This window comes from Argopecten irradians, chromosome 5, assembly GCF_041381155.1.
Source record: "Argopecten irradians isolate NY chromosome 5, Ai_NY, whole genome shotgun sequence".
NCBI lineage: Eukaryota > Metazoa > Mollusca > Bivalvia > Pectinida > Pectinidae > Argopecten > Argopecten irradians.
Window position 1 is genome coordinate 42,520,526 of NC_091138.1, and position 23,983 is coordinate 42,544,508.

Consider the following 23,983-nt stretch of genomic DNA (forward strand, 5'->3'; position numbering starts at 1 on the left):
TGCATTATGAAGTCAAACTAGAATTATATTTTGAGAATAACGTACAAAACTGAAATAAAATTGTACAAGCTTTAATCTAGTGTTTATTGTCATTGAATATATTTTAAAATTTTAGCCTACCATGACAGTTACTCAACTTCGTCTTTTGTCTGTGGTATTGTTTGGTTTCATTTGCTTAACATCCTTTTAAGTCATTTAAGGACCTGCCAGGTTTAGTTGATGAAGGAAAGCCAAAGTACTTGGAGAAAAACCATCGACCTACAGTCAGTACCTGGCATTTTCCCCACATGGAATTCAAGCTTGTGACCCAGAGATAGAGTATAGGGCTTGTGATAACTTGTGAATACATGTAAGGCTAATGGAACTAATTTATGTACCACATGATACCCGATAACATTTGTGCGGGACTAGAATCTGTTTTTAGCATCATTATATCACAATTAGAAACAATAGTACCACACAAACTTTATCAGGTATCCAGTGGTACGTGAATTATTTCCACCGATCAAATTTTTAAAATCCATTGAAATATTATGAGTGCATGTCCATTTTACACAAAGCTATGTCTCAATTACCAAGACAACCAAACTTTTTGCAAAAACAAACCATGAGATAGGATAATAAACGACATACATATGAGGGATGTATATAATTCCAGAGTAATCTATAACAGTTAGAGGAGGGATCAGAGCTGGTATACATCCATTCAATGAACCAGTGCATCAAGACTACAGCAGCAACATCCACAAGATAAACCACCTATCTATGGGGTTCCTTGAAGATTTGTTAAAATTTTTGATGCATAAATTTTTTTGAAGATGTTATTTTTCAGACAACAAAAACACTTTTATTCATCAGTTATATTTTATTTTGACAAAATCTTGCCTTTTTGCCTTGCCCGCAGAGGAAAGTCCTACAGCGGACCAAAAAGGCATGCTTCATTTATGATACTACTATCACAGTGTAGACATATATAAATAACATGCAACTGAAAATGCTACTTGTAAAATCAATCTAGCGTCTCCATGATTCTTTGCTCAACAGTAAATTTCAAGCAATCGAATCAAAAAACTTATAAAGCAATGTTGATATCCTCATCTGAATTTTCAGTATACATTTATTCTTTATATAAATATCGAGGTTAGAAAGGCTAAGATGTTGATTTAATAAAATTACTTCAAAAAGTACTTTATTAATTTAAAATGAATTAATGCATGGGAGATAATTATAAATACAGCATCCAGACTTGACATATGTTTGAATTTGAAAATTTCAAGTATTTCTTTTAAGTAACAGTTTTGAACTTAACAATAGTATATATATTTCTTGAGAAACATTCAAATGAAACAGGAAGTAACGTCTATCTAATCATTTAGAGATGAAGAGACACATGATCCTGACGGAGTATCTCAATATCATCATAGAAGCACCATATTAACTTTATATACAAGAGTATTGGTGAAATATTCAGGTATTATGTTGAAATAGAAATTACACAAGTGAACCATATTTCAAGGTCTTTGAATGTGAATGTTTAATACAGGGACAGGTCACAATATCAGGACTCAAGTCAAATTTGTTTTTTCACTCTCATTTATCCTGAGTCATAAGCATAAACAAAGATTTAACTTAAAGTCAAACTATGATGACATTGTCCTGTGTGAAATCGCTTAGAACTAACGATTTATGTAAGATTGAAGAATGGAACAGCAGCAAGGAAATTTACCATTACCTTGGAAACCTATTGACAACAATAAATATTTTAAAGAAATAAATTATGCAATGTTTAAAGCTTTGTCAAATACTTTTAAACTTTTAACAACATCTTTTTTAACAGTATAATTATAATTTCTTCCATGTGTAAATTTCTCTTCATTAACACAGAGATATATTTCTCAAATCGTTCAAACTTATATGTGATAAATTAAATGCCAACAACAAAAACTCTAATGGGAGTATATAATCATACATCTCCCAATTAAAAATATTTAGTTCATGGCATATAATAATATATAATCCAGAAATGTATAGACAAAGCCACTTGCTGCTATCAATGATTCATCCAATATTTATGATACTGAAAATATTGAAATCAGGGTCTTCAAAATTTAATGATACTTGGATGAATTTCTCTTCATTAAGATTATGAAATTTACTTATCATCTTGCAATCGCTAAATTAACTGTATTTTTAGCATGTTTTAAATACTGTTCTGAACCTTGATGAAAGGTCAATTAACAATCTATAATTTCTATAGAGCCGGTATCTCAGCTAAAAATCTTGCATGCACTTTTACACTCCTCCATTTTACATATAGACTGTAAGAATACTTGATTGACTTTTTATTATTACTTTGACAATACTAATTTGAACATATATATAGAACCTGTATTTAAATTTGTTAAAGATTGCAAGTGGCTAGGATGAATCCTTTCATAAAATGTACCAATCACTTATTCCTCTCTCAACATTTCATTTATGACCATTCAATGTGATTCACAGGGTACATGTATACATAGTACATTAATCTCATGCATACCTTATATATATATATAACACATATGCTGGGAAACATAACCTATGGCAGGGGAGAATAATTACATTGCAAAAGTTTAGGAATCTGGGTTATAAGCAAAGCTTCTAGTTTATCTTAATGATAAAGGCAATTAGTTGCTACGATAACTTTGTTTGCAGTTTTCTAACATTTAGGTAGCTTCATAATTACAATATGTTGGGAGTCATCATACAAAAGGATGATCATCAGCCTTTAACATAAAGACTCAAGGTTGGATATTGTTGTGAAAGCAGGAGACATATATACATACAAGCAGGTTTAATCACAAACAAAATGTAAATCATCCATTGTTATCACTTGTACAGCACTAGAGAAAAAAAAAATTAACATAAAGTTTGGTTGCCATATTGTTTTCAGACAATGCCTAGTTTTATACCACACCACTTCTTTTCACACATTCAAAATCCACAAATTCACAATGGCAGTGAAGATTTTAAATTGTTAAAGCAAAAATAAATTCTGCTAATACAATTTTTTTCTCTGAAAATGTGATTAAAGTACGATTAACATGAAATATTTCAATAATTATTCATTTTTTTAACAACCTAAGATTAATTTTCATAGTTGACACCATTTAATGTAAAAATATCCATATTTAAAAAAGAAAGAAAAAAAAAAGAACAAAAACGACCTCTCTTTTTCATGTAATTCTAGCCGTATGGACTGCTTAGATAAATAAAATGTTTTAGGAACTATTTCATCCCTGGTTCTGTCTATTTTATCAGAATAATGGAGCTGTATCACAAATGAAAAAAGATTCATTAATTTGACAAAGTTACCGTATTTAAGTAACTGGTAATTTGTCAAAGACTAGAATTGTTATCCAGATTAAAACAACAAATCCATGAAATGCTCTATACAAAGTTTATAAATAAATTGTTGTACATCTTACGTCTATACAATACTTAACGATTTTCAATCCAATAGTTTTGAATGATTTCTATCTACAAATTTGATATCATTAACAATTATATCCATGCAACTTGAGGCTTGAATTCTTTTATATCGATATCAAATGTCTCCCAGATATAAATCAGCCTATTTTAATAACACATACAACTTACAAGGTATATTTTACTGTCGTAGATATAATCTTAAAATATTTTTCAAATAAGTGATTGAATCAAAATACAAATGAGAATTCATAATTGTGGCAGAAACAAATACCAAAATAACTTTCAACAGAAAAAACATGAATGAATATTTCTTGAAACTGATCACATGAATCTCACAAACTTAATACAGCGATCTTACACAGAATTGTTTAAAAATTGACACTGGCTTCATTGATCAACTTTTACGTCATATGATCATGTAATGCTTACAGCAATGACTATGTAAACTGAACTACAGCAGTGAGGCATAAACTTAAACTCAACCAGGAGCTTAAGAAATTAATGCATCCCCAACGTAGCCTCCATAGAAATTTGTGAAACAAAAAATTTCAAGGCTGCTTGTAATCTCTGCTGTCTTTTCGGGCAGTTCAGTTTTAACTTGTCCGAATCTTTGTAGATTTAGAAGAGGTAACATTCTTGAAATCTCTGCTCTCTTCTTGGGCAGTTCAATTTTAACCTATCCTCATCTATGAAGATATAGAGAGGGAACATTCTTGAAATCTCTGCTCTCTTCTTGGCAGTTCAATTTTACCTATCCTCATCTATGAAGATATAGAAGAGGGAACATTCTTGAAAGCATTCATTTAACCTATCCTTCTATGAGTGAAGGACATTAACAATTTAACCTATCCTCATCTATGAAGATCTGCATCTTAAAGCTCTGCTATCTTCTCAAACTCAGTTTAGTTTTAACCTATCATCATCTATGAAGATTTCGAGGAGGTAACATCCTTTGGTTGGAAACCTGGAGCTGCCTCTGTGAGGGTAAGAGCTCCACACACTGAAGTATTTGTAATTCAGCCATTGTAAGTTGTTTAATTCAGCCATTGTACGTTGTTTTGTTAACAGGGAACTGCTGAGTCCTTGAATCAGTCATTACTTATCCTCTGACAAAACAGCAGGTATTTATTGTAGGCATTCCTTCGTAAGTGAACACTTGGGCGTCACAACCCTTTACGCTGGTTCCAGTCCGATGATGTTTGACGAGAATATTAACTAAGTAAGCTTCGAATTTCTTTATGTATGTGACACAGATAGTCTACGTAGGAGGCACTGTTATTTAGTCCTTTGTCCTCCACCAAGAAATGATTGAACCATGGTTCCAGCTTGTCACGCTGTCGCACAATCGTTAACTGTAACAGGAAAATGTATACATTAATAATCAGTCATATACATTTATCACTAAAAGTAAACGTATACATTAATAATCAGTCATATACATTTATCACTAAAAGTAAACGTATACATTAATAATCAGTCATATACATTTATCACTAAAAGTAAACGTATACATTAATAATCAGTCATATACATTTATTACTAAAAGTAAACTCCTCATTTGTCATTAATATTTAACAAGTATTTATTAGGCTGCCCCCAGATATTGTCTAGAAGATGTGGACAACATTTTTCATTAATATGTATTTATTAGGATTGCCCCCAAAAGTTTTCTTAAGGACGTTGGACAACATCATTTTTTCATTAACATCAAGTATTTATTAGGCTTGCCCTCGCAATTTTTCTAGATGTTGGACAGCATCATTTTGTCATTAATATTTAACTCGTCAACTCCACATAAAAAAGTATTACAATTTACCTTCATATATCTGTTTCTTTCCTGTCGAACTTGTTGTATAACTTCATTCACTCTTTGAGACAATGAATTGTCCAGCGCCAATAATTTACACTGAAGGAAATACATAAATAAACATCAATGTTATCCACCAATGGAGCGTCGTGTAACATTAATTTCCATATCATTAAATCAACATAATCCATTCTAATTTTTTTATGTGGAATGCCAAAGTCCATATTTATAAGCAATTTTTTATACAGAATTCTCTATTCATTTACACTGCTGTTGATATGAAGTGTAGACCACCACATGAAACTATGTCAACTTTCATCTAAATTAGATGTTGCTTTTTCCATTTTGCCATTTTAGACTTTATTGCCCATCAGCATCTTAAAAAAAAAATTAGCCTCTAAATGAAGTTCTTACAACTCATTGTTTAAAGCACTCAGCAATTACACAACATTATATTATGGCACAGTGATTGACTACAAAGTTAAGCACAGCACCACATACCTTGTCTATATCGACCTGCGCCGCACTCTGTACACCAAATATTTCTTGTATCCAGTGAGGGTCAACATTGTGGCCTATCCACATAAACATTGAAATACCGTTCTCTGTAAAACAAAGGCATTATATTATACAAGGTATAGATTTTGTATCACAATACACATTAAAATATGTTTTATTTTTACTTTCAACAATTTCAGATTTTAATAGGACATCTTGAATCTTGTACAACTTCAAACATTTGATGTATACCTTTTGCTTGTCATTATGTAGAATCAGAATTATAAATAAATTAATTCAATAAATATCAATTTACTTTAATATTGACTATATCACTATTTTCGCAAACTTTAAAGTTCATATATTGGAAAATTGAATAGAAATTCCCATCAATAAATATGAAAGAGATGGTAGTTTGGGGAGATAAACTTTTGTGAAAGTAAATTGCACTCAAAAGAAATTTGGTTTCAAATAGCATTATTATAAATTGTGTAACAATACATTGTATTGTTACCATCAACATTGGAGTAAATGTTTATAATTTCTATACACAAACCTAAAAGGTAGACTCCATTGTCTTGTAGCCGTTCAGCTGAACATCGAATAGATCGTGGCATCTTTGCAGATTTCTCTACATTGTGCTGAAAACAAGAATTTGAATATCGGTTAATATTTTTAATTTAGAAAGCTGAGGGCTCCAAAATGGATTTCTTCTTGAAGAGTCTAGGCCTATGTAAGTTAATAATGATTTCCACATCTGAGTTCTGATAGATGTTTTAATGGTATGATACTTGGATGCATTTCAGAATGAAAATCTTGCTAATTCTTATCCATCCTTTGTCTTTTAACATGTCCTCCGAAGCTACTCAGCCGAAAACAGTTTTCTATGAAAGTCCAAAAGCAGTCATTTCGTGAGCTAAATGACAAACACTCTTTTCTCGTACATGTATACACACATTATTTTAGACTTACCAGAGGGATGAGTCGTGGATAAAAGAACACATGGGATGACTTAACGTCCATTGCACTTATAAGATGCATCAGGTAACTGCGGTCATCTGTTGATATCTCGGACCCTGTAACAACAACAATCAGGCTTATTACACAACTTTGGTGTGTCACATGCAGTGACATAGATAAAATTCTAAGAATAAGTAGAAATGGCAATTTCTAATATAGAGTTTCTTTTTTCCCCGTTGATGGTGAAAACTATAAAACATCCTGAAGTTTGTACTAAATCCATCTTCTTAAGTTCCAACATGCAAACAGAGACAAAATCTGAACCACTAAAATATAAACTCAAAGTATCTGTGTTGGATTACATTTTAGTATTTCATTATTTTTTCACTTTGATTACAATGATAAATAAAATGACTCCTTTGGCAGGCTATGCTTAAAATTCTTCTTATTCATTCCCTTATTTTCATTTGATAATTCAATTTGGTTATACAGATTTGCATTTTTGAAATTCAATTGCAAAACGGTGAAGAATTTTTTTTTAGATTCCAAAATTAGCATTTTACTATTAATGCTACACTAATTTCCATGTTGTGTTGTTTCTGGGCATGGTCTTCTTTTGACTATCACTACGATACACAGCAAAATGTTGTTTTCTTTTGTACTTTAATTCATATTTAGGCATGAATCTTGTAACACCAAAGCCACACATTAACATACAATGATCAGGATCATTCTTTAATGGTATTGAAAATATCACTTAGCATCAGATTATTTAACACTAAATAAAATAATAACTCATTCACCCCTGAAGAAGCATTTAGACTCTTCTTAATCAAAGACTAGACCAGTCCATTATGAAATTTCAGGGGTGTCTGAGTTTAACCCGGCAGCACCTTACCTCCTTGGAGTCCATCACTTTTAATGATACAATTAGAGTAGAGAGGAAGCAGTTTCATACACTCTGGTAAGATGAGCTGGCCTGCAGACGAGGGACTGGCACAACTCCTTCTGTAACAAGCTAGAATCTGGGCGACCTGGTTCATCACATTATCACGCACCTGGCGGGGATTGGAGTTGAGCGTCTCTCTTATTGCTGTCAACAAAAAACATGATTCAAGTTTGACAAACTTTATTGTAGTGAAGATGATAAAAACAAGATCAATATCAATATATTGCCAAGTCCATTTTTTCTGCATTTCAGACGGTACATTTTGGCATTATTTTCCTGAAAACCAACTTTTATATTTTTTCTTATACATAGGCAAAATTTCCTATTTAAATCTGAATTTGATCAGAAACTGACTTGAAGTGAGCAGAATAGGCGATTTCTTGACCTGAATTTCAGATAAATATCTCTTGACCCAAAATTGGCATGAAATTCATCAGAATTTCAAATGAAATTGACTTGAATTTCAGGTCAAGAAATCTTGACTTGAAATTGACCAGAAATCAACCACATTTTGAGTTTAAGACATTTAATCTGTGTACCAACCTACATGGTCCTATCTAATTTGCCACACAAAATATAAACATTTTTTTTTCACAATATCATTCTAAATGATGTTACACACTAACCTTGCTTTGACATGAAGTTGATAAGTGTGTCTAGCTCACAGCTACGGAAGAGTTCAGCCATCTGCATGCAGCAGTTGAACGAGAGGTTGTGTATCCTGAGTCGCCTCTGACCGCTGACACTGGTAAACAGCACCGCTATCTGTACACACAAAAAAAACCTCTAGTCAGCTTTCGAGTCTATAAAATGAACGACTAACATGATTTTTTTTCTCCCCGTTCAAGGCCAATGTAACTTGTAAATTAAATATGTTTGTAGAAGCAGAAACTACATCATTGAGCAGCTTTTGGGAGACCAAAATCTAGAATACTGACCAGCCATGATCATGTGCTTCAGAAGAAATATTTACTGTTCTAAATAGTGAAACAGCCTTTACAGGTATGATTAACTTGGATTTTCAAATTAACTTATATATTTGGCATTTAACACCGGAGGTAAAAAAAAAATCAAAAATCTTAGTCAGTAATAAAGAAACTTAAACTATACTACAAATTCTTTACCTCGACTTTAACAGTTGTGTTGAAAAAAACCATCAAAAACTTTGGAGCAAGGAAATATTAGCAAGTGAAAAGATTTTATGTGAGGTTGTTTTAAAATATGATCGAAAGATAGTTTAACCCATTTCCACTGAAATTTCATAATGGACTAGTCTTTTCTTGGTTTCAGAAGAGTCTAAATGTGTCTTCAGGGCTGAATGAGTTATGTTGTTTACAGTATAAAAAACGCTAGTGAGGATGAAGTCATTTACCTGTACAAAAGCACCATCTGCCTCGTTGAGTTTATCATCATGTTTAATCTCCACAGCAATAGCCTGGCTCTGACTCATGGCAGCTATCTCCACGTCTGTTGTGTTGGCCATGTAGAAATTACCGAAGAAGTCCACGGGACGTATACCTAGAATATGTGTAAAACAAGAATGTTGCCTTACAAAAAAATCTTCAATTTTGATATTTCAGTTCAAAGTTCATTCATAATAGAATGGATTGTTCAAGCTTTCATGTTTCAATTTTTAAAACAATAGAACTGACAGCATCTTTCAGATCTACAAGTAACTCCCTTTGTTTCACCTGTCCAACTTGTTTGGCGCTCAAAAACAAAAAGTTTTCTCAGATGATCGTCCAGAGTATAGATGTGAAAAAAAGTTACGTTCTGGAGCAGAATAGGGCAAATTGAGTTTAGCTACAGAGTGACCGAGTGAAACAAAGGTAAGTAACTCTAATCATTATAGGACAGATCTTTACCTGTACTAGTTCTCACACGAAGGATGGCATCAAAAGCAAGCTGACTTTCCACATTCAATCTCAAGTCTTCCATGAATCTTGCTCCATCCAAGTCGGCCTAAAGAAACAATACTAAGGGCATGAGTCAATGTTCAAATCTTATAATACATGTTTTTTTCCCAGTCTTACAGGATTTCACTCTCATCTTAATGACGGAACGTAGATTTTTTTAACACTTTTCTGATAAAACTTATTTATAGAGTCTAATTTCTAGATATTAAGGGGAACCACAGTTTTTAATGTTTTTTTGGTGTGTATTCTCCATGGCAAAATTACTTAAAGTTCCTTAAATTATTTGTTCAATTGTATAAGTTCTTTATTGACAAAAAGGCAGTTATCCAGTTGCTACATACTGTAGCAGTTTCTAGCTAACTATCATGTGCAGGTTTTGGGAAATACAATACACGAAATAAGCTTTTTCACAGATAAGTGCAACCTCACCATTTACTTTGTAACATTCTCTTAATTTATAATCAGTATGCTTGCACTAGCAATTCAGTCTTACAAGTTCCATCACCATCTACCGTTCCAAACAATTGTCACCAATGCCCAATTCTAAAATAGTTCTTCAATTTCTGTATGTTCAAGTATGTTCAATGATAATTCAAATCCTTCAAGTGTCTATAAGTTTAGCATAAGTTTCCCTTTGCCATGCAGGGAAATGATTTAAGAATTCTACTTGTGCTTCTTTAATATACTATCCTTAGTTACACTTCTTATGTATTGTGTGTAGGACTCAAATTTTAACATCCAAAAGAAAAATCTAAAGCAATGATGATTAAAATGGCTTCTTCAAGATGCTTATAAATGGTGAACCACTTAAATTTGTATCCCATTCATTTTAGGGGAAAATTTTGCACAAAATATTCACCCCTGAAATTTCATAATGGACTGGTCTAATCTTTCATTTAGAAGATATCCACCGTCAACCCAAACATGCACATGTTCCCACACAATGGGTAATAATACATAGCGGCTTTACCAAGCATGATGGAAAGATAAAACAGAACAACAGCAATGGAGAAAAAGGAAAACAGATAGCACTTACTTTTTCATTATCAGACTTTAAAGCAAAAACAAAAGAAAGCTGTCACATTGTATCTCAATTGGTAAGAAAACATTTTTTTTAACAGAGAACTGGAATTTCCAGATGAGTTTGACAGGAAGCAGGACAGCGCAGGGGTGTAAAAATTTATTTCAAAGCACTAGCCCAGGGCTAGTAGACACCAAAATCTCACTAGCCCGGCCTAAATATCTACTAGCCCAGCCAAAAAAAAATGAAAAATTTATAATACCAGTGTGTCTTCATGGGTGAATGGGATAAAATTGATAAATGAATATTAAATTATAAATAACATCTGTTTTCCAAAACTTCTGATGGTATTTCAGCTTGAATTTTTTATTTTAGAGAGATATCCACCGTCAACCCAAACATGCACATGTTCCCACACAATGGGTAATAATACATAGCGGCTTTACCAAGCATGATGGAAAGATAAAACAGAACAACAGCAATGGAGAGAAAGGAAAACAGATAGCACTTACTTTTTCATTATCAGACTTTAAAGCAAAAACAAAAGAAAGCTGTCACATTGTATCTCAATTGGTAAGAAAACATTTTTTAGACTGATTTTTTAGACTGAACTGGAATTTCTAGGAGATGAGTTTGACAGGAGGCAGAACAGCGATTAATAAAGCAATTGCTCAAAACTCTAAAGCTTCCATAATTCAGCATAATAATTCAATGAAATTTATGGCAGATCAAGATATCAGGATTATTGAAATATAACTTTGATTTTCCCCTTGTCATTAATGTTAGAGTCAATATGTTCCAAGATTATATATGACACCATTAATATATTATTATAATGAAACTTCACACAAACTTGATGAATGTTTTTAAGAGTATGAGTTTCCTTACCTGGAAGTAACTGTACTTGTACATAGTACCGCCCGTTAGTCGGCATACATCACTAATGGAGGCGACGTCAATGTAGGCGTTGGGGAACAGGAATATGTCTACACTACAGCCTGCTACCACACATTCCTGTCCTAACTTGGTGTAGAAGTTGTTCTGGGGAGTAAGGATTGTCTGTAAAACAAACAGCAACAGATTACTAATTGTCTATGAAAATTGGTATAGACATCAAAGAAAATAAAATAGCTCAATGTTTGAGAATATGTCTGGAAGTCTGTAAAATAAATACAGTTTAAAAGTTGGTTTAGTAGTTGATAAAATTTTCACCCACCATTGGTTCAGTTATATTTGCCAATGGTTTTAGCTATGAGAGATTTCTCTGTCAAAACCTAGGGCATAACAGATTATTTTAGCCATAAGAGATTTCTCCGTCAAACCCTAGGGTATGACAGATTGTTTAGTCAGGAGATTTCTCTGTCAAACCCTAGGGTATGACAGATTGTTTAGCCAGGAAATTTCTCTGTCAAACCCTCAGGTATGACAGATTGTTTTAGCCATGAAATATTTCTCCGTCAAACCCTAGGGTTTGACAGATTGCATGTGTTAACCTTTGAACCTCAAGACAAATATGTGACTTCATGACTTCAATGTCATCAATATCGATGTGCATTTAGGTGAAAATACTTCTTTAAGATCCTCTTTTTCATTGTATATGAGAGAAATATATTTTCCTACCTATGAAGATGTGAAAACGAAATTACAACCCTACAAGCCTAGGGTTAGACATAAATGAGTTACCCCTCAGGTTGTGAGTTCGTTTTCACATCTTCAAGGTAAGGAAAGAATAAATAACAAATTATTTAAGAACAATAATCTGATGACACTAAAATCAGCACATTGGCAGCCATAGATGTACGTGTATGGTGATAGTGAATTACCTTTTCTTTGTCTGTACCGAGGAGTTTTCTGTCGTCTCTGTTTTTCAGTTTCCCTGGAGCTTCTGCTATGGGTAGTGATGAGTGAAATAAGTAAAGTTTTCCACTACGGTCAGCAGACTTTAAGGCATCCAAGCCAGCCTGTATGACAGGTCCAAGTACGGTTTCAGTTTCGCGCGACTCTGCAAACATCACTGGGATCTGGGCAAGTAAACTGTTGAAAAGAAAGGAAGGAGTTTACAAATCAACGAATGAGCTTGTATAGCAATTTACTAGTCTAAGTCTTTTCTTAGACAGTTTTCTCTGAATTCTTGTGCTTTTTCATGAGAAAAGAACATTCAAACAAAAACCAACACTGTAATTATATTCATGTTTATAAATGTTTATGTTTATTATATTGTAAAATAATCCATGATTTTGCATCAAAGAAAGAAAAAATAAACAGGCTTTTGATTGAAATGGATATACCCAATGATATAATTACATCTTCCAAGATAAATACAGTTTGGAATGATTTACATGCATGATCTAGATATTTTAAAATTCTAATATGAAAATAGCTCAACAAATTTTGTCTGAATATACCAGTGTATGACTTCAGAAATATTCATATTTTTAACGTACCTATCAATGACAGCCTCTGACTCCGACAGCTTAACCAGGAAACCGTCCAATAATGGTACAAAAACATCGTCTAAATCCGATACAACCAACATTTGTGGCTGGGCGAGGTTTCCCTGTAGTGAAAGAGTAACTTTTAACATGTTGTGTGTCTATAAAGTTTTGTATTTAAGAAAATATTTATCTTATTTAAATATTTACATACAACATCGTGTTCTTTGTGTTCATTGTGAGCAATTCAAGTTTTTATCATGGAAAAAATTCATTTTGGAATATCAGTCTATAACAAAGTACAGTATCAAGCTTTTCAACTAAACAAATATCAAAGTACTACATTACTGCACATCCAACTTAACGTTTGAGCATCCTTATTGAAACTTTAGTTTTTTAATATTGGGTGTAAATATCCAGATTGAAATTTTACCTTAACATTATAAAAGTGAATTTCTTTAGCATATGTGACAAATCCAACACGTATATCTGATTCCTCTGCACCAACCTCCCTGTAAAATAAATTATAACAATGTAAGGGGGATATAAGGGAAAATTGTTTTTTACATAATAATATAATCATTATCATTTCAAAATTATGCTCCTTTTAAAATTCTTTAATGATGATTTTGAAAATGAAATCATATTGCAATGGCTGTCCATACACAAAGGAAATTAATTTCATTTTTGGTATCAATTTGTACTATAATTATTTTTTATTCGAGATAGAATACCAAACACTATGAAATGAGAAATGAAACATCAACCTTATTATCTGAAACGTTAATATGCAAAATAGAGGAATTCTATAATGATACTTACTTGGGTAAGTTTACGAGAATTTCCTCCTTGAGTGTTTTACACAAGAGATGAACAAGCCCGCTTTTTACACTGTTGTATGACACGTCGATCATGAAGATGAAGGCAGGGGCATTGGGCAGGGCGCCATTCTGATAGAGGAATTGAATCATTATTAACATCACAAATACTCTATTGTATTAATATAAATGGGGAAGGGTGAGGTATCTATAAATGTTCAAATGAATGCCTGTACTGCCAAATCCAAATGTTAAACAATTTGATGAGTCATTTGCCCAATACCTAAAGGCTTGTGGTACATCAAATTAATCAACTTGTTTAAACATGTTGATTTATAACTTCTAACATATATATATTATTTTGAATATCATGTAACACTTCACAATTTAAAGGTAGAATGTACAGATGAAAATTTTACAGGCAGTGTTTTGATACTCACTTTGCAATAATCTTTTGTGGCTACAAATTCATACGAGCCGAGACAAAGTTCTGGTCTGTCGTATGCGTCTACTCTCCTACCCGTATGGTCAAGGTGTTGGAAGTACTCTGGGGGTACTGTAACAAGTCAGAACAGAATGATTAATGTATCAAAAATAACTAATGACTAGAAGATTTCTTCAGAACAAAAGGCTGAAGATATATTTTTTTAATTGAACAATGTAGGTTCTAAAGTAGTAAATTTGCATCTAGGATTTAATAGGTTATTATCTCAAATGTCCAGTATACACTTCAAGGAATATAAATGAAAATACGTGTAGCCAGACCTGACTATGTAAAGGACACCAAATAGAAAATATGTCCTTTATAGACAGATAGAGGTATATATAGAGGTGTCTTTTACAGCAAATTAATATGTACATACAGACTAACCGACAATCTATCCAGTTTTTTTATGAATCTGATTTTTTCTCTGAAATCTTTCAATGGAAAATGCTCTTGAAGATGCTGTCAAATCAATAATAAAATTTCCATTGAAAAGAAATTTTATGTTAACATACCGTCTGTTTGAGCCCCACAGAATACACATTGAAACCTTCGGCCACCATCTATAAACATCATGAATGGATTCATATAGGCTTTACATCGCTTACACCGCACTGGTCCAACTTCTCCCAAATTCACAATTGGGGGCGGATTCTGTAATGCACGTTAATTGAGTAAAATGCTTCAGATTAAATAGAATACAAATGTGCAATGAGGATAAATATGAAGATGAAGATTTCAAAAGATAAACTTTTCAAATTCAGTCGGTTATTTACACATGGGTTAAATATTTTCTTAACTTTAAGGCAAAATAAGAAAATAAATCTTTGGCAATTTTACATTTTCATGATCTGACTTTTAAGGTTTATATGATATCAAATAATTTCTCAACCTTTTTGCAATCATTACAATGTACTGTGATAAATAACTGGCTACATCAACAAGAATTTAGTTTAACTTTAACAAGCATACATCTATTGCATGATCCTTAAATGAAGTACCGAAGATAAAAAAAAATCAAATTTGAATTCTACTGTAATTGTGTGTCACGAGACATACCTCTCCTTCATTAAGCTTTGCGAATGGCGATATGGTCAGAGCCAGTGGGATGTGACTTGTCTTAAGGAGGTCTGCTGTACAAGGTATCGTGTAAGTGGTCGACCTCATAAAGCGTGGATTACAGTTGCCTGAAAAATTGACAAATGTTTCACAAGTTATTATATAATAAACTAAAATTTTCTCCCCCAAAATCTTCCACACAAAGTCTTGATGATAGGATAAAATTAGTGCAATTGTAATATGCCTTACTTTTATAATTAAATATTTACATTTTGCCACTATGACTCCTATTACTCTAATGATAATCGTGATCTGCATTATGAGCCAATAAATACAGTCTAGACTTGGTGTAGTAATATCTATATAAATGGATGCGGGTCTTGTTCACTGACACCATTTTAGTCTGTGTGGGAAAATTGACATTGTAGTTGAATGAACCAGTATGGTTATGAAACTTATAAAAGTATCTTTTAAATCTCTGGATAAATGAAAGTAAATTGAAAAGCTATTGAAAATTTTTTAATTTTGTTTTGTTTTAAATTTTTTATAGGGACTATTTCTATCATATTGATATTGGCTGTTGAGGTTAAATGGCTGAAGCGGGAAATTCAAATGTTCACTTGCATCTAAATTATGTTTTACTTTGAACTAGAAAGTAAAATGTAAATATAACCAATTAAAGGATTGCGAGATTGCAGTTATTGGATATAAATGCAATCTGGGTGCCAGATCTGCCACCCAGATTGCATTTATATCTCCAATAAATGCAATCTAACAATCCTTTAATTGTTAAATAAACATCGAGTTGAGACATCATTGAACAAAGATAGGCTGATTAAGGAAAAGAATAAAAAATTAATGGAAAATAAATTTAAAATTGATCAATCGATTTTGAAAATGGACTTGATTCTTACTATCATTGAAACATGTACACATACCTTGATCTTGGACGGTAAATTGTGAAGTCACTAATGGCGGAACAACACCTTTCTCCAGAGTAGCAAACATTCCGCCTTTGTTAGCCTCATCATCTTCTATTACTTGTATCTGTAGATTGTAAGATAATGTGTAACAGTTCAAAATCAGTGTTCTGATTTTCAAACATTTAAGATGTAAATGATATGGTACTAGTGATGAGATGATACAATACTCAATAATATAATTTTATTTATGGTCTTTTTCAACTGTTTACATTTACTTTGTGAAACCTATTTTCAATATATTTGTTTTCATCTCAAAAAATTTCATTGTCAATAAACATTATAAATACATTCAGTTGTACAGAAACTGTAGGTGACTAAAGAAAATTTCACAAAATAAAGCACCCGATACAAAGTCCAATTGAGTTCTACTTACTGGGCTGGGCATCTGATCTGGGTCGAGTTTCCTTGGAGCTGGTTGTTGAATTCCTCCCGGTTGACTGCCTTGGTACCCTGTCTGAGGAGGGAGGGTTGTTCCTGGTAAAGCCCCACCCATGTACTGCTGGCCTCTCCCTGGGGGACCAGACATTGGAGGTACGTTGGCACCAAATTGACTAGAAGGGGGATGTCCTGGCATCGAGGAGGGAGGACCCTGATTGGGGAACCCTCCTTGCATTGATGTAGGGGGGCCCTGGTTGGGGAACCCTCCTTGCATTGATGTAGGTGGGCCCTGGTTGGGGAACCCTCCTTGCATTGATGTAGGAGGGCCCTGGTTGGGGAACCCTCCTTGCATTGATGTAGGAGGGCCCTGGTTTGTGAACCCTCCTGACATTGAAGTTGCTGGCCCCGGTGCGTGGGGGAAACCAGGTGCACTAGAAGTCTGTGGATGAGAACCGGAGCCATATCCCATAGGAGGTCCCGAAGGAGGGCCAGAAGGTGGTCCAGAAGGTGGACCTGGTGGTGCAGATGGTGGCCCGGAAGGTGGGCCTTGGGAAAATTGTCCATAATTACTGGGAGGAGCATTTCCTGGACCGGATGGAGGACCACCTCGACTGCCAGACATCTGAAAATAAACAGTTTAATTTTTAATTACTGAAATTTACAAAACTTAAATCAAATGGATTTTTCCTTAATACATATACAAACAAGCAATATATTTAGTATTGACTGCTAATGATGACATCAATATTTTGTTTTGGAATTTATTGATTCATTAACAGTTATTTTAAAACTTCAAATTTTCATCTTCTAATGACGAACAATAGGTTATCTCAACAGGATGAAAACTTGATAAAACTCACATCCATTGTTCGAGGCTGATTAGATACTGCCAGCTCACCCATCTGATTTGTAATCTAAAATCAAAGACATTGACACAATAGACAAATTGTAAATTAAAATGGAATTTGAGCAAAAAAGAATTCAGAATGTGAAATAGATTGATAGTACAGAGCAATTTTAAGTAACAAAACAGATTTTACATGGAAGTAAAATTACAACACTTCAATACAACCATTTTCCAATGTGAATAATTAATTTATAAAAATTAAATATTACAAAATACAAATTGTCCACACTGACCTGCTGTGTAGAGCCAGGAGGAGGTGGAAACTGCCCAGGGGTAGCGGGCCGGAACTGACCCCCTTGTGATGGCCCTGGGGCCGTCATGTTTGGATTCCCCATCATTGAGTTAGGAGGCCTGGCCCCCATCATATTAGGAGGAGCGTTGTGTCCTGTCATAGAATTAGGGGGCACTCCTCCCATCATAGAATTTGGGGGCGCTCCTCCCATCATAGAATTTGGGGGCGCTCCTCCCATCATAGAATTTGGGGGCGCTCCTCCCATCATAGAATTTGGGGGCGCTCCTCCCATCATAGAATTTGGGGGCGCTCCTCCCATCATAGAATTTGGGGGCTGTTGACCAGGCATTGGAGGACCTGTGGAGTTGGGTACATTCTGTGGTGGTTTTCCACCCATAGGTGGTGCCGGTCCTCTGTTCACATAGAACAATTGGAATGAGTATAACAGTATACAGATGCACAAAAAATCAACTTTATAAATACACATTGAATCAGAATTTGTCTTTTTCAGCATCACAGTGTAACATTTGAAAGATTGATAAACAATACATTTCATATTTTCTCAATTTTGAGTGCAGAATAATATTTTACCTTTGCCCTCCATAGTTGATGTCGCCTTGAGGACCACCTGGAAAGCCACCTGGCTGTGGTCCATTAGCCATGGGTCTAAACTGACCTTGTCCTGGCCCCATATTAGGTTTTGGTGGTCCACCAGGGAAACCTTTTGCAAGAAAAGCAAAATTTTATCTCGAAGATGGAATGTATCATTATAAATTTCTTTGTATACATGCTAACCTGCCTTAACAGCTAAAATGCTATAATCTATATTCATGTCAATCAATCGTCATGATCAGCATCATTAGCATTTTGTATAAAATCTAGCTAAGCCTCTGTTTAGTAGCAGTCATGTGAGTTTTTATGCTGGTGGTACAAAATTCATACTATGAATGTTTGTATGTTGCCTACTTGCCATTATACACACATGTAATGAAGTTATTTTTAACTTATACATGTAAATAGTTGTATATCTTTAATAGCTATATCATTTGATTGTACATGATTTAACCAGCCACCCGTATTTAGCAGCCAATTTTTCGTCAGTCTCTTAAGTGACCCTTTGATACAAGTTGGACTGTATCATCACCCCTTGGACTGTTGGTTAATGAATTACAGAGTACAAGTTTGACTACAGATCATTTCAGTCCCTGATATACTTTTAGGTATTTTTCTGACTGAAATCTTTTTTACTTAATTTTTGGAATAAAATTAATGAATTGAGAAAGGAATTTCCAGGGGTAACCTGCAGGATTTTTTTTTCTTCGTTGGAAATGGGGCTCATTATCAGCCCAAAAAGGCCCCGACAGCATATAAGAAAATTAACCAATCAGATAATACTTACCACCACCGGGTGGGCCCTGCTGCCCTGTGCCGTTAAACATTGGTTGCCCTGGCATTGGGGGTCTTTGTCCACCCATGGGAGGGGCACCATACCCTGTGGGTGGCATTTGGTTTCCGGGGAACTGAGGGTTCATTGTGTCATAATCAGGTGTAACTCATGTAGCTGGAAATGCAAAATAAATACATGTGAAATTTAATTATCTCAACAACAGAAATATAGACCAAGATGTACAATATACCACTTCCAGTAAATTAAAATTGGGAATCACCCCGAATAGAAATCAATGATTGGTGGCTACAGTTGGTATATTGATTACTGTTGTCAAAAGGACTTACACGTACTAATAAATTAATCACACAGGGGTTTCATTATATTTCAGGGGAGGCAGGGGAGGCAGTACATTTGCAATTTCAGGGGGTACATTGCTATACTATCTGTATGCTATCTAATGTAATTTAGCTCAAATCTGGTGGTACCACAGCCAGGTTTAACCGGCAAAAAGAAGCGGGTACTGTCTGATATTGAAATTAACCCATGATCATAATTAGCACTGTAACAGGGATTTACATTTGAACTATACAGGAATAAGATGTCAAATACCATATTTAGCGTAACAGAAGAGAAAATGTAGCGGTCAGACAAGGGCATGGAACTCACAAGGTCAGAATACCAGTTTACTCTACCGACTAAACTACCTGGTAACTGATATTTGACCCAGTCTAGTCATGCTACAGTCCTCAAACACATGACACCCTTACACTATTTTGTTCTGTGATAAGTTCTTTAACATGAGAGGAGAAAATGCAGTGGCCAGGCAGACCATGGCTCAAACTCCAGACCTCCAAACTGGATGCTTTGCCGATTGAGCGTTTGGCAGAACTGGGCTGGGTTAAACACCAGCAACCAGGTAGGTTGCAATTGATGATGTTTGACATAAGTCCAGTCTTGTTACAATAGTTTGTCTTTCCTAAAGCACCAGTAATTCTAACACTCTGTATATATGTCAGGATACACGTTATAAAACTGGCCATTGTAAAATGTACCAGTTCCTTGTCATGTTTTATACTTATCGGCTCTTCATCGTTGCTAGCGAAGAGGATGCATAGTTAAGATATTAGTTTATTACGTTCAAGTGCTTATTGCTACTGTACATGTACACTACAGTATACCTAACGATAGCCAATGGAAAAAATCAACTTTCTAGTTACATTTCTTCATAGAAAACTGTAACACAGAAATTTTTTATATCTACTATGAAAATATAGCGATTTGTGAGGCTAATAACGAACAATCGTTTCACAGCGAGTGTTACACATATGTATTGGCGACAATCGTGCAGTAAACAGAATATGACAGACGTCACTTTGCCGACAACATGCCGAAATATTTACCTTTGCCGGGTGACAAGTTCTGGTATGTGCGATCAAATCTTACCTGCAAACTGGTTGAATTGAGTATCCTTCTTGTTCATAAAGGTATGAACAGAGTTAAATCGTTGATTTGGTCACAATTGAGGTGATAAAAACACGTATATAGTGACACGAGTTAAAATTACGTTTTGGATGCCACGTACGGTTGGATATTACTTCCGGTTGCTGACATGCGCAGATGGTGCCACGTAATGATAACTGGAATTATGGGAGATAAACAAAATCATCGGGATAAGTTCGGCCCGGATAACAAAACCTAAAAGTAAAACGGTTTTAGAAGATTACACAATGCAAACATATCAATTATTTTTGAGAAAATGAGTAAGGTTTTATCTCTGTCACAAATTAAAACGAAATACAAAGCTGTATCTTTATTTATAACAGTATGTTTTTCTATGAAACATGTACACAATCCCGAAAGTACTACACGCCATGTGAAATTCATTTCCGGGTATATAAGTAGATAAGTTTTAGAAATACCAGATTATCGCCTAGTTGTGCCTGGTTACCAATTGGTATAGCCACATGATTATTGGTTTATTTATATTTAATTATATCAATGATGAAACTAAATTCCAAAATAACAGGACGAGGAGGGGGTTACTGGAGCCAACGTGAAAACAGACACATAACGTTACATATTGTATCATCCTCAGGATGCGATCACTAACGATCTCTACACACCTGGACTATCTCATTGTAAAACTAAAGGCAGCTCAGTGGAAAAAATCTGAACCGATCACACGCTAGCAAAAATTTTCCTTTGAAGACTACAGAGAGAGAGCGACGAACAGCTTCAAAGCCACACAGTCAACCGCAGTGTACCGTTAAACTTTTGATGTACATCAAAGGGCTAAATTATATATATATCTGTTCTGTTTTGTTGCCTCCAGTTTTACTAGGAGATAGGCCTAGTCCGGGGGTGTAAAGATTGTTAGTGATCGGAACCCCTGGAGTATCGAGGATGATATTGTATATGTATATTTGTTTCTGGTATAAAATGTTAGTGTAAGAATAGTGTAGTGCTATCAAACACATTTAAAACATAGTTGTGATGTCATCTATTGTTGTTTCTGTACTTTAACTCCCGGATTATGGGACTATTACCTGTAGCTGTCCTTTACGTTACCTTTTACTTTCTTATATGTGACTCTAATATAAGACAGTCACTTATAAGACAATGAAAGGTAACTTAATGGAGAGTTACACAGTACGGGTGCACGTGAGAGTATGTCTCCGGGCATAATCCCATAATAAGTTAACACACAACACACAACCTGCCGGAATATTCCATAATTTTTTAATCCAAATTACGAAAAAAATCCCACACAATGTACATAGAGAGAATTTAATCCTCTATTGATGCAGAATTAAACACATCCACTGAATTTCTGTATATATCCCAGATCGAGTTTTCCTCCTTATTATGAATTCACCATTTAACACTTATCTACAGCATTAACTCCAATTTCCGCTCTCTGAAAACCTCGTTGTTTTTGTACACCACTTTAAATTTCCAAATCATCTACACTGTATTTCAGAATTTCACCTAAATCCCCAAATCCCATTGGCATGTTGAATGAAATTGCACATTGTATAAATAAATCCAAGATTGTGCCTAGAGAGGTCGAAATTTTAAATCCTCTCAATTCAACGTAACCGTTCTGGGGGCACCGACTGTCTTGAAGTACTGGAAAACTGATATATGCGTTTTTAGCAGCCGAAGCCTCACTCAAACATATTATATCGGCCACACCACCAGTATGAAATTTTAATTAGCTGAAGTCCAAGGTGTTTGTCAAAATTGGACTTTTATCGTCTTAATTTTTTAAAAGTAAATTATCGCTCATCGATTAAGAAACTATAATTGCATCGAAATGTGTTTTTATATCCAAACGTAGGGGGTTAGAAATTTTGCGTTGTGAAACCATTCTCGTATATAGTACCATGTAGAAATGCTTTTATCTAGACTCTAAAGCGTTTGAAATGGTCAAAGGGCACTGGTCCATGATTATATCATCTGTAACTTCACTGTGAATTAGCCTGACTGAATTGTCCCTTTAGTATTTAAAATTCAAAATTCATATTTTCTTTCATGTTTACTGTAATCAATCAACTAGTTTTTTTTTTTTTTTTTTTTTAATTTTTTTATGTTCGCATTTTCTTTTATGTAATTTTACTTTTTGCTACGTTAGCATATATGTATATGACACTCTTATAGTATCTTAATGTATTTTTCAGTAACATCTGTGTAATATGCAGATGCTCATCTATTTCACAATTTTTGTTTCTAATTACCTGCCTGTGATAAACTCATGTGCTGTTATGTTGTTTTTTTTTTTTTTAATTTTCATGTATCTTAATTTCTATGTTCAACATAACGCATTTTTTCGTGATATTTTTATATTATACTTATGCTTTTATGTTGTATTTTGCTTTTGTCATGTTTGTCTCAGAAATAACGCTACTTTGCTAAGGTTACATGTCTGTAATATACGACGTTATTCAGTAGTGAATAAAGCTACTTGTATCTTGTAAATTTAATTAAATTGTTCTAAAGGCTATGATACGTGTTGTATTAACGATAAGTTAAGAACTTTTGCGACTCTACAAAATTATCAATCTCGTTTTATAGTCACATTTTAAAATTTAAAAGCCGTTTTGGAAAACGTGTACAATCATTCAACATTGTCCTATCTTTTCGAAACAACTTCTAATTTTCAAAATGGGAATATAAAACGAGATCGATAATTTTACAGTCTTAAAAAATATTAGCTTAACGTTAACAACTACACTTATCAATACCTTCTGAACAATTAAATGTTAATTTTCATAGCGCGGGTCGCCTTATGTTTCCATCCGTCGTTATTTGACTATGTGCTAGACGGCAAGACAGCGAAATGAATCACTTTGAACATACACAGGAAATCGTGCATTTGTGTGGTGTTGTAACCTCATCTTAGGCATCGATGTATATATTTATCTGTTACAATTGTTTTAAGAAACTATAAATTTTTGTTTGGAATAAATGAATGGTGTTTCTTTTCTATCAAAAACAGGAGCAGACGAAAGTAACTTAATTAGTGTATTTCTTCAGTTACAAAATTACTTACTTTACACCATTACCACCGTTTATGCTCTGTTGGCGGTGGAGCATTTTCAAAATTATAGAAAAGAAGTTATAAATGGTAAGATTGTATGGTAGATACATGTATATATTATGGAATAAAGCTAACTCA

The 23,983-nt window shown here is 34.0% G+C and overlaps 1 protein-coding gene and 1 long non-coding RNA gene across 3 annotated transcripts; both read right to left on the bottom strand.

Moving 5' to 3' along the window:
• Positions 1–845: 845 nt before the first annotated feature.
• LOC138323923 (uncharacterized) lies at positions 846–4,271 on the bottom strand. Its single transcript, XR_011208603.1, has 2 exons — positions 4,223–4,271; positions 846–4,147 (listed from the first exon to the last, which is right to left on the bottom strand). It is a non-coding gene; the product is annotated as an uncharacterized lncRNA (long non-coding RNA).
• A 76-nt stretch (positions 4,272–4,347) lies between these two features.
• On the bottom strand, positions 4,348–20,919 carry LOC138323925 (protein transport protein Sec24C-like). Of its 2 annotated transcripts, XM_069268864.1 has the most exons (25): positions 20,749–20,919; positions 19,315–19,476; positions 18,507–18,636; positions 17,917–18,328; positions 17,637–17,690; positions 16,772–17,398; positions 16,354–16,462; positions 15,416–15,543; positions 14,872–15,010; positions 14,313–14,428; positions 13,877–14,004; positions 13,488–13,566; positions 13,067–13,179; positions 12,446–12,656; positions 11,511–11,681; positions 11,135–11,149; positions 9,551–9,647; positions 9,058–9,203; positions 8,312–8,450; positions 7,635–7,829; positions 6,749–6,852; positions 6,333–6,417; positions 5,780–5,883; positions 5,288–5,377; positions 4,348–4,823 (listed from the first exon to the last, which is right to left on the bottom strand). In XM_069268864.1, exons 2-25 carry the CDS (start codon positions 19,445–19,447, stop codon positions 4,683–4,685), a joined length of 3,666 nt encoding a protein of 1,221 aa, XP_069124965.1. In that variant the 5' UTR covers positions 19,448–19,476; positions 20,749–20,919; the 3' UTR covers positions 4,348–4,682. The 2 variants fall into 2 exon arrangements, with proteins under 2 accessions (XP_069124965.1, XP_069124966.1); XM_069268865.1 differs by lacking the exon at positions 11,135–11,149.
• Between the last annotated feature and the right edge of the window lie 3,064 nt (positions 20,920–23,983).

Coding starts and splice junctions, on each gene's coding strand:
- LOC138323925 (XM_069268864.1), bottom strand. CDS start 19,447: ATGAACCCTCAGTTCCCCGGAAACCAAATGCCACCCACAGGGTATGGT. Junction 18,637..19,314: donor GCAGGGCCCACCCGGTGGTG/GTAAGTATTATC, acceptor TTCTTGCAAAAG/GTTTCCCTGGTGGACCACCA. Junction 14,429..14,871: donor CTGTGGGGCTCAAACAGACG/GTATGTTAACAT, acceptor GACTTGTTACAG/TACCCCCAGAGTACTTCCAA.